Here is a 12,016-nt window from a genome sequence, read left to right as displayed (position 1 = left end):
TATTATAGTTTTAGTGATTTCAGAAGCTAAAATCTTTGTACAAATTATGCCTTCTCGCTTCTCTAAGGTCATTCAGTCTATGAAGATACCACCTCAACGCTCTTACTGGGCAACATTCCCTGTTGGACTAATTGGGACCTAGCTGATAGAGATGGAAAATGATGCATGCCCTAATGGTCCTGTAACCACTCCTTTGAACTTTGGCAGAAAATTCTGTCAGAGTTCTGATAGAAAAGGGAATCCAACATTTGCCATGAATGGGAACTTGTGATCCAAAAACATGCACAGCTATTTGAAACTCTGGATGCTATAGCCATAGAAAATCAAAAAGAAGTTGTTATCCCCTCCTGTTAGGGCTAGCAGAAAAACATATAAATCCCACTTCGAAAATATTGATCAGTGAGCAATGTATTCCAAATAAAATGATCTTCAAGGATTATTAATAGCTTTTCAAGATCCATATTTTATCTTGCAGATCGCCAACGTAGCATGTTAAGGTCTTGTTACAAAGTTAAAAATTTGTTATGATTGGAATAGTTAGAGGTTGAGACTGAATGCCAAGGTTGGATCTCAAGTGCTTGAAGTTGTTCCATTTAGAATTGTAGAGTGCAGAAGTGGAAGGATCCTTGATATACCATTGGCATCAAGGTCCAAGATCATGACCTCGTATTTTAGGAAAGATCGTCATACAGATATTTATTGTTAATGATCAACACATAACTTAATGATTGTTAACATAGCACATTTTGTAATGAATGGAACTTAATTATCTTTCAGTTACAGTGACATGAATGTAGATATACGTAGTGAAGATTGTAGATGATGATGACACAAAACGCATGCTGAAAACCGATAGATACAAATTATTTAGTATTATTTACAACTTTCTTTCATTTGCCATTGGTTGGTTAATATGTGATTGCAAAGTTGTGAAAAGCCATGTCCACAGCAGGTTCAGCTACCCAGGTATGCACCTTAAATACATGTCTATATTATGCATACAGGTACACGGTTCTTCAAAGATTTATAAAAGTAATGTATATTTATATAAATTATATAAAATATAAAATATACGCATACGGGGAAAAAAACCATGGGGGTCTCTCACGGTTACTCATGTCCAGATTAAACCATGAAAACCATTGTTTTTGTTGTTGATGCTACACACGTGATTAGTTTGAAGTTCTAAGAAATTTCCCATGTTATGTTAAAATCACATCAATCTGAGATGAGTGTTAAATCAGATAGTGCAGCTGCAGCTTTTAAGTTTCTTGTTACTGTGACTTGATTAAAGTAAGTACTAGTAATTTCCATATCATCAGACATTATGTTTTTCAGAACAGAAAAGCATGCAGCCGAATAATGTAACTCGAACATAATAGTTTTACAAATAAATGGACTGCAACTGGAAATTAATTGACAACAGTTATTTTGTCACTTCGGATTATTGCCATGTTTAGGAAAATTCTTGATGCGCCTTTTTAGAGAACCAATTAGGCATGATCCCACAATGTAACTGCACTAGCAGAACATAGAGAAACGTTGTATCCAGATTGTTTAACCTAATTCCTTTAGTTGCCTCATACAACAAGCATTGGTGGCTGAAAAACAATTCTAACCAAGAATCGTCATGGAATCTAATACTGCATAGTTTAGGTTGAAATCTACCAGCAGATGTTTCTGTTGCAATTTGGTCAGTTGATAAGGTCTGGACCAGGGGTCCGGAAAATTTAAAATCCCAATCTGACATTTGCATTTAGGCCACGCCCCCTTCCAATAGCGTATTTTAGTATGACTTTTCACACAGTACAAGTTTACGTATTCATAATATTATGAATTGTTTCAATTTAAATTGTTTAATTCACCGGACAATTAATAGCAAATAATATCATTTTAGATATACATGGAAAACATATGTTTGTTTCTGTTATAATAACGATCTGTTAACATAGCGAACGGTCTAATTAATATTCATGAGTTATATTCATGAGTCTGCTCAAGTGTACGCGTTGTAACATTTGGATCGAGACTATTATCCCATATTTGGTTATCACGTGACCTCACAGGAAAAGGTTTCTTTTTATCAAAAGATTTTTTTAAAAACAAGACAGATAATTTAATCACAAATACTAAAATATCGTTGATAGCAATAGTTATTTGAATACTTTTTTCATCTGTACTTAATTATTGACCATAAAAAAATTTGATATCGATCATCCGAGAAAGCAAAATGGCGGTCAATCAAGATTCAATATAAGACTCCCTACTGAAAACAATAAAATCTGCAAATCCTCATTGTATGTCAACCAAGTGAAAGCCACGACTTACAAAATGATCGTCCAGATTTTGAGGGTTTGGCAGATCCGCTCGACTGATCTGCATCGGTCGACTGGCTATCGTCATGCTTTCGCTACTTGTCTGAGGTTAGCCTGCAACCTCGGGGTATCGCGGTACTTGTCATGTACGCTAAACGGAACAAAATGCACTCACTAACCTTTATGTTTATTCGTGTTCTCTGTATCAGATATCATTCATGTTATCAAACAATGCATATTTTACTCATAAAAGTTCATTATTTACATTAGTAGCTCCGAGTAAAAGCCGGGCCTCGCGCTCTGTTTGACAAGGGAGAGAACTCTATCGTATCGCGGTACAGAGAAAAGTTGTGTATGGAGGTCCGAATTGGACAAAAAGAGGACATAATTCTACCAACCACTTGGTATGATCATGCCAGACATCAGTGATTTGTCCAGACAAGTGCAAAGACAGCACAAGTAAAATTCTAAATGTGTTATCAGCAATAGGTATTCAATGCATATTTACCGAAAAGTAAGAGAAAAAAGTCAACATCAAAATATCAGAAATGATATTTTAAGATTGTTTAAAAAAAAATGGATGACAATAATTTGTCACAAAATGGAAAAATGTTAAAAGTCAACAATAAACATATAAAAAGCACTCCTAGTATGCCCAAAGTATGTATTTATCTTTTGGTTACTAGTGAAGAACGTATTTCTAAGTTTGGCATTATGGCCCTTATGATCTCCCAGACTCTGGACTATGTTATGTTACTAGTATTCATGTGGCCAGTACCGTCACAGTTTTAAATTGAGAATCGGAAGATTGCGTATGAGTCAATCTCTGTGTAAGAAACATTTAGTTAATGTTCTCTTTATCTGTAGCTTCTGCACACTTGCCATTAAATAGAGTATATTATTATTAAGCCCGTGGTTATGTGTATAACACAACTTTGGACCTATCATGTAGTGATGAATCAGCATTTGTGTTCTTTCTTTCAACACCCATAAGTTTGGCAAAAGTGTAAAATTAAAAACAAGGTAAGGTTTGACACTCACATATATATACTCTCTAAGAAAGCATGTGCCATAGTCACATCTTCCGCTGAGATGGCTGGTTTTTTAGTAGTGTAGTTTACCTTTAAACTTCAATACTGATGAATTGTCATTCGTTGTAAGTAATTACATTTTGTACTAGAGACTAAATGTTTTTATTGCAGGTATATCATCTTATGTTTACAATTTTACCTACTTCCTGTTGCGCCATTGCACGCACATGTCCTCGGAAGTTACGTAACCATCTCGTGGTGACGTCATCACTGCTTTTTCAATTATGTAACTGTCTCTACTCATCACTTTCGCACAGCCGTTAATTGCGGTGTACATCGCATTGTCGCTTTCCACTTTTCTCCCTTCCTTCAATCATACATCCGCCGACGTTTAAGTCATACTCTTCCCACAACCGTTTCACGGGGTATCGTTGATAGATCTATCTAATAGCTATGCCCGCGAAATGAAGAGCTGCCATAAACCATCCCCGTTTGGTCAGAGGGGCCAAACAAGCACGAGTTGTCACCCCACCCTCAAGAGAGGTTAACGGGATCCCCATCATGCCAAGTGCTACAGCGGACCGTGAGTTGCAATATTCCATAGCAAATAATTGTGTGTCAATACAATCTGGCATTTTGCCTTCCACCGCGCCAACGCCCAAACAAACTGATCAAGTTTTGCATGATCATCAAAACGCATCAGTAGTGCAGCAGCTGCAACAAATTTGGGCGCTCTTGGGGCAATCATGGGCTTATAACTTGGGCCAACAACGACAGTGCTGGTATTCCTGCACATTCTCTGAATGCTTGCGGGCCTGGTTGGGTTAACCCGCCTTTTCATAATGAGGCTCCTGGTGACGTGTCAATACTGAACACGTCAACCAATGAAAATCGTCTGTCGGGAGAATCCCTCGTCTTCAACTCCGAGTTTATCGATGCACATGTCAAACAACAAACCAGGGAAAAAGTATGGCGAGGTGAGTATGTTGAAATCGGGACACTTCTACCCAACGACGCTGGCACCGAGGAGAGCAAAGCTCTTACTATGGTCACCGATACAGCAGGTAAGGTGCCATTTAAACCTGTCAAAGCGCCATGAAAAAAAATATATACCTTGCCAAACATTTCAGTCTACGGATGGTGCAAAGCCTATTATTGTACATGGAGACAATCTGTTCACCGGAACTTGTGTCTTTACGACCAGCAATTCCGACATAGGATGGCTAGAGACCCTCTACGACAATGGGACAAAATTGACGGTGAGCTATGGCTAAAATACATGATCCTGCAGTCAGGGCGTCAACAGGTAGGTGGTTCATTTGGTCAGCTGCCTGCTTCAAGTGTTTCAGACCCTGCACTCAACGTATGCTACGCATTCAACAAACATTATTGGTGTAAAAAGTACAGCTGTGCGTACTCCCAAAGATGCAGCAAGTGCGGCGAAACAATCTCACGGGGCGTCGACCTGCTTTCCAGGACAGGGGGTCCACGACCCCCCTATCAAACAGTAGTTCAATCCCACGCTTTAAAGGCCCAAGGCAGTCAGCCAGAGGAACTAGAGGTAAGGTCTTTTGCTCCTACTCCCGTCAAACACCATGGTTGTGTCGTTATGCTCAGTTAAAGGCAGAGGATGCACAATATTTGCTCGATGGTTTTACATTTGGTTTCCAACTCGAGTTTCAAAGTACACGCCATAGTCGGCTAGCAGGCAATTTACAATCCGCAACCCATAAAGATACGAGAGACATCGTTACACAAAAGCTTAAAAAAGAACTGGATCTTAACAGAATGGCAGGACTGTTTATCACTATGCCCTTTGTTAACTTGCAAGTCTCCCCTGTAGGTCTAATCCCAAAGAAACAGTCAGAATCACAACAATGCCAAGGTGAGAAAGTTGATGATTTCCGTCCAATTCATCATCTGTCTCACATACCCCTGTTTATCCCCGCTGGTCAACAACAAATAGTAAATAGTTAGTTAAATAATGAAATATACCTGTTGTCAGAGGAACTGTCCTTTCCTTTGTAACCCCATGAGGATGCATTATGTTTGAAATGAACACATGTTTTTGCAAATATATTTCAATCTAGTGTGGGATAATAAATGCTTAGCACAACATACATTCTTGGAATCCTTTGATACTGGAAATTAACTACAGAGCATGACGCATACTTATTATACATAAAATGAAAAAGAGCTAAAGAGAAAACTTTCAGAATCTTATAAAAGATAAAAAACGGTGGTTAATGTAGCAAGTTTGCTGAAGCTAGGATACCTAATATTGTAAACATGGATCGTACAAAAACTCTACCCAAAATTTATGTTTCACCAGGATTCCATGGAAAGGGCAAAAATAAAAAAGTTCAGAATCTTCAAACAAGCAAAACGTACAAGTACTCATTGTAGAAAATGCGTGTAGCAAGTTTGGTGAAGTTAGGGTGCATGGTTAAAAAGTTATGGGCCGTACAAAATCTCAGACGGAAGGACGGACAGACGGAACGCTATATACCCCTGATTTACTTTGTAAACAGGGGTATAATAAACGATCACATAGATCCGTCTCTTACGCCAAGTAAGCTGTACAGATGGTGCAACACTTGGGAAAGGGAGCACTGCTTGCAAAGTTTGAGATCAAGTCAGCATTCAGAATTATACCAGTGCACCCGGATGATTTCAAACTGCTGGGCTTCCACTTTGAAGGTAAATTTTACTTTGATAAATGCTTACCATTTGGCTGCTCAATATCATGTGCTATCTTTGAGACTTTCAGCTCATTCCTACAATGGTGCATAAGTCACACTTATCCCAGCAATACCGATCATGCAATACCTTGATGACTTTCTGACCAGGTGACAGCAGGGCACAACACAATGCCAATCCTATTTGCAGTCTTCATTAGAAATGCTAACTCAGCTTGGTATTCCCATCGCCCAGGACAAAACAGTAGGCCCAGTGTCTCAACTTACATTTATGGGCCTTGAAATAGACTCGCTAGCTATGCAGGTGAGTATAACCGTTAGGTAAGATCAGTGAAATCACAGATCAAATTCAGCACATACTCGCCACATCAAACTCAAAGGCAATGAAGAAACAGTTACAGTCTCTCATTAGTAAGCTCAATTTTGTGTGTAGGGCCATCCCAATGGTTAGAGCATTCTGTCGAAGACTCATCGACCTCCTCTGCCAAGGTAAGCAACCTTTCCATTATATTCGAATCACATAATGGGTAAAACAAGACCTTCAAATGTGCCTTACATTTCTCACGAACTTAAATGGTTTCAGTATTTCAGGACAAGCTGTGGGTAGACAACTCTCACTTTCAGCTTTACACAGATGCAGCAGGCAGCATAAGTTTTGGGGCCTACCTTCAGGGCAGATGGCCTGACAAGTGGGTTAAGAATGGGACTAGACTTGAAATGACCTTTCTGGAGCTGTTTCCCATCGTCTGCGCCATTCAGCTATGGGGAACACAGCTGATGAACAAGAAAAAACTGTTCTACTGTGACAACAAGGCAGTGGTGGCAATCATCAACAAGCAGTCAACCAAAGCCCCTCAGGTGATGAATCTGCTCCGCCCCCTTATCCTCCTTTGTCTTAACTATAACATTTTGTTTAAGTCAAAATACATTGCAACTAATTCCAATGTCATAGCCAATGCACTCTTGAGGTTTCAGCTCAATCGTTTCCGGGCAGTAGCACCGGAAGCAGAGCCTGCGCCAATGCCGGTCCCAGACAACGTATGGCAGATCTAAAGCGAGAAGTAGACAGGCTATTACAACAGTACCTATCTGAAAATACCAGGTCGACCTACAAGACAGGCATCAACGTGCTGCAGCAGTTCAGAGCGGTGCATCAGCTTCGGAAACGTGGCCAGTCCCCCTAGATCAGGTCGTAAACTTTATTGCTCATTTGTCAGTCACCAACCATTCTCCCAACACAGTAAAAACATATATCGCAGGTATGTCTGCCAAACATAAATTTAAGGGTCTGGAAGACTGTACCAATCATTTCCTGGTTACTAAACTAATAACAGGTATGTACAAGTCAAGAGGGCGCCAGGACATAAGGAAACCTATTACTCTGGACCTGTTGAGGGGGTCATCAACAATCTCACGCAGGTTTGTCAGAGGTGTCTATTGTATAGCCTTCTTTGGCTTCTTTAGGGTAAGTGAACTAGTTCAAACTAAGATGTCACAGATGTGTATCAGGTGAACTGGAGAAAGCGACCAACGTGGGTACGGCAATTCAGTGGTTACAGAGGCGACACCGGGTAAATCAACCTGCTCAGTGGCTGCTCTTAAGGCATACTTAAACATGCGCCCATTTGGCCCCGTCCCAGCATTTATCCATTTTGATCATACACCGCTAACCAGGTATCAGTTTCATGTGGTCCTCAAAAAGGCCTTGGCCCTCAGCTTAATAGGTACTGAAAGTTATTCTTCCTACTCTTTTCGAATCAGAGCAGCAACAACAGCAGCTACCAAAGGGGTACCACCTCATCTCATCCAGCAATACGGCAGATGGAAGTCAGAATGTCTTATATACGTCTTCCTGTGACGTAATTATTCATGTTAGTTAACAATAACTAAAAAATAACTAATAACTGCCAAATGCTATTACAGTACATTTGTTCCAGTCTGGATGGTGGGCTCAAGCTTCATGGCAAGGGCAAGGCAACAGCTATCCCCACAGCGCCCGGAGCTGGTGCCCCACAAAAAGATCTTGTGATTGGCGAGGGGCGGTCTGCGGTGGAATGAGTGAGTGAGTGAGTGAGTTGGGTTTAACACCACTTTTAACAGTATTCCAGTTATATCACGGCGTGTCAGCTTGATGTGGGAGGGAAGCCTCAAGTGAAGCAGGTCTCAGACGTTTACCACTTCGGTGAAACCCACGAGCACAGGTATGGTGCTGACAAACCTAGAAACATAATCGGGGTGAACCAGGATTCGAACCCACAACCATAGGTTTCTGGTGTGCCCAAGGGACGCAACTCTGCACAGTGAATCGTGGCGCCTTAGACGACTGGGCTCCCTGCGGTGGAATGACCTGGACAGGGTAATAGATGCTCAGGTGGAGGCAACACGGCGCAGCCCTTCAGCTTTGGTCATACACCTGGCATCTAACGACTTGGGCTCCATGAAGCCAGCTCCTCGTCGATATAGAGACATCGATCATGCGGATTCAGGCAACGTAGATACTGGCACTCCGCACGCGACCCATGTAAGGTGGAAAAGAGCAGGTCCAAGCTTAATAGGCGGCTAGCCAATCGTCTCCGGGACGTTGCTAACTTTTCATTTATCCCTCATCCCAAAATAGTGGCCACTGTCCGATCCTGGTTCCAGTGGGAGGGAACCCACCTAAGTTTTAAAGGGATACAAGCTTTCGTCAAGGATATCAATAATGCCTTGGTTCCAATTTGCAAGAAGGTAATAATAAAGGTAAGACATATTTCTTATGAGGTAATCATGGAGGGCATGCGTATCATCATCCGCGTCCGTGGGGTGTGGGGTAGCACTTTGGTGCTAAGTGGCGTGGTTCTTCTGGGCTACCTCCTATATCATCATAATATATTTTAATATTTATACTAATTAGGGTTTCCGGTTATCTGCTTTCCAGTGGGAAACCAGACTGGATTACCTTCTTACCAGTTGGAACCCAGTCTTTCCCGGGCTTTCACTCGGGAATCTAGTAACAATTATATTTGGCGGCATTCGCTCACATTTAGACCCGCAGCTGTGGTCGGGTAGTGACGCTTCCGCCATTTGGGCCTTAGCATTAATTATCTATTAACAAATATGTTTGGCGACTCAAGTCGCCACATAGCTAAATTTGGCCTGGCATGGTGTAATTACATGATTATTTTGCGTACTTCAGTATGGATTTGTTGACATGGTATTTCCGGTGTTTCGTGCCCACAGTAATGTCTTTCCATGGGGTAAAAAAACATCCAAACTCATAATTCGTGTATAATGCACATCCCCTTCTACACAGCTGTGTTTTTTCACAAAAAAAATGCACACTATACTCAAGAAAATACGTTACTACATTACCTTTCTGCTAAACTTTATAGCATACTGCCATACAGTATCACTATAAAGGTCTGCATATAATCATCTACTAACTTTGCTTCTGAAGGAATGAGGAGCAGTGGGGTAGCCTAGTGGTTACAGCGTCCGTTCGTCCCAATCCCCACTGATTCCCGACATGGGTACAATGTGTGAAGCCCATTTCTGGTGTCCACACCATGATATTGCTAAAAGTGGCATGAAACCATACTCATTCACTACAAAGGAACCAAAGGAATGAATATTTGGTGAGACAAATATAGTCTGATCATATGTTGATGATCTTGATTCTTGTGAACATGATCCGGAGGTAAAGTAGCACATGGTTCCGTAAACTGTCGATCTTGCGCCCCCCCCCCCCCCCCCCCCCCTGTTGAGATCTCTGTTCCTGATATGAATCCCAACCTTGGAATCCGTGCTTTGAATATATACATGGCCATTGACCTGCATCCATGGATTTACAAGCAGCGGATCCAACCATGCACGACTGAGTTTCCGTGTTTATGTCATGGCCCCATGAACCAATGGATCTGTCTACCGGTAATTCCATACCCACATCAGGTATTACCAGATAAGTGGAACAGACATGTGGTTGCTGTCAGACAGATCCAGATCCAGATCCAGATCTCAGATCACTGACCTGAGGTTCCCGTGCTTGTGCCACGGCCCAGAGATCCGACGAACCATTCTGATGGGTGTTCCGCACCCACGTCAGGCATTACAAGCTTCTCAACCTGGGGGGTAAGTGGAACGGATCTGCCTGAACTTGTCTGTGGCCTGTCAGATAGATCCAGGGTCCAAGGCTCTTTAGCATGCGTCCATTTGTATTGCAAACTTGGCGTCCAATTTATTAAGCCTTTGTTTAAGATAGCTTATCTTGCTTAATGAAAATCTTGTCACAAATGTTATATTTGGGATAATACTTTCTCAGTAAAGTACAGTTTCTAGTACTGTTTTGGGTCGAGTCCCGTCCGTGATTCAAACCCACACTGCCAGAGTGAGGTACCTAATCGCCAGCACACACATTTGACCACTTTCTAAACAGCACTGTGTGTTCAATGAAAACTTCCTTACTTGCAGAATAATATTCGTACGTAGCAACTGATATCAACATATAATAGAGAACCTTGTCCAAAAACAATGAACACTTTATGAATTTGAAACTATAAATATGTTTTGCTTGTAGTTCACAAGGAGAAATAATGAAGTTTGAGGGATTCCACATGAACTAAGTGCAGTGTTTCAGGCATTATGGCTGATGACTCAAGGAAAGGAAAAACATGTAATACTAAATAAATTTTATTTTTTAACCTTGTGATTACTTGCAAGCAAGAGAAATAGGGCAATCATATACTTGAGGGAATGTTTCTGTAAAAGCTCCTGCAGGTTACTGCTTAAAAAGAAATACCTAAACTTTCAATTAGAATAAAATCACTTATTGCATCACCACTAACCTGACATGTACTTGTAAATTAAGTTTTGTGAAGAAGTATTGAACTGATATCTTTATGTCAAGCTGTGAAAAGGAAATGGTGACACTTTTGACAACAAACATTAAAAAATAGGTTCTATTCCGTTTACATAATATTTTGAAAGAGTGTAGCTGGTACCTGACTCAGGTCATCACGGTTGCTTCCTGGTGTAGAAAGTGGTTTGTATGGTGATTCTGTGGCATCAAGGGGCTGTTTACTTTGTTCCTCAGTTGTAATGTGGGACAGGGGCTTGATTGAGAATGCATAAAGAAACTGAAAATATAAATAAATCACACAAAGTAAGGTTTAAAATGTCTATGCAGCAAAGCCCCTCACTGTCTTTTCACAGTCAGCAATACTTTAGGTGAAAAATATAAATAATCATGATAATATACTGAAGTTTGCATAGATCGAGTCAAAACCTGGATTTGGAGAGAATTGTCACTGAAATTTAACCATATATTTAGCATGGGTTCAAAGAATTGGCTACGCCCCAACTAGAAAATGACACATACTTCCATCATTCAGTCAAGTAACATTGCTGCAAATTTGTTGAGACAGGAATATAAAGTACCGGTACATTGGTTCCTCCAGAATCTATCTAGTGTTGAAACGGGTAGAGAAAATGATACTCGAGCACTCGTACCCCACTACTCACGAGTACTCGTCGATAGCGCGAAGTGGCTGAGATTCCTAGGGGGGGGGTTGGATGGGGAACAGGAAATTTTTGAAAATCCAACCTCCAAATACACTATTTCCTGCATTTTAAGGTGAAAAACAGAGCTCATAATAAATTTGTAAAATGTCATTTTTATCTCTACAAATTTGATACAATACATATGTATGATTTTTCTGATACTAAACTTAATTATTTTGGTTAAAGAAATAATTGGTTGTCCAAATAAAGACAATTATTTAAAGGTTATGCATTAACACTTGCCTATTTATAAATAATTGTTTATGTTATTCAGATAATTATAATATATGTTATATATAGGCTTTTAGATTTCGATACACCATGTATTTATACTATTACAAGTGCGTATTACAATCATTTGTTAAAACATAACGAGTGAAAAGTCAAACAATGAATTCTTTATTTAAACCGAAAACAGAAACAACGTTAACGACAG

General features: G+C 40.4%; 1 protein-coding gene across 5 annotated transcripts in view; it reads right to left on the bottom strand.

Moving 5' to 3' along the window:
- LOC139466653 (CWF19-like protein 1) overlaps positions 1-12,016 on the bottom strand; it is a 411,301-nt gene that overhangs the window by 127,368 nt on the left and 271,917 nt on the right. For 4 of the 5 annotated variants that reach the window (XM_071248237.1, XM_071248241.1, XM_071248238.1 and 1 more), the window contains one exon: positions 11,022-11,156. The exons of the other annotated variant lie outside the window; for it this stretch is intronic. In XM_071248237.1, coding sequence (XP_071104338.1) covers positions 11,022-11,156 — 135 coding nt within the window. The remainder of the gene's footprint in view (positions 1-11,021; positions 11,157-12,016) is intronic. 5 annotated transcript variants of the gene reach the window in all.

Source organism: Haliotis cracherodii, unplaced genomic scaffold, assembly GCF_022045235.1.
Source record: "Haliotis cracherodii isolate W230 unplaced genomic scaffold, xgHalCrac1.p SCAF_19, whole genome shotgun sequence".
Taxonomy (NCBI): domain Eukaryota; kingdom Metazoa; phylum Mollusca; class Gastropoda; order Lepetellida; family Haliotidae; genus Haliotis; species Haliotis cracherodii.
The sequence above is the reverse complement of the archived record's forward strand: the minus strand, read 5'-3'. Positions and strand labels throughout refer to the sequence as shown.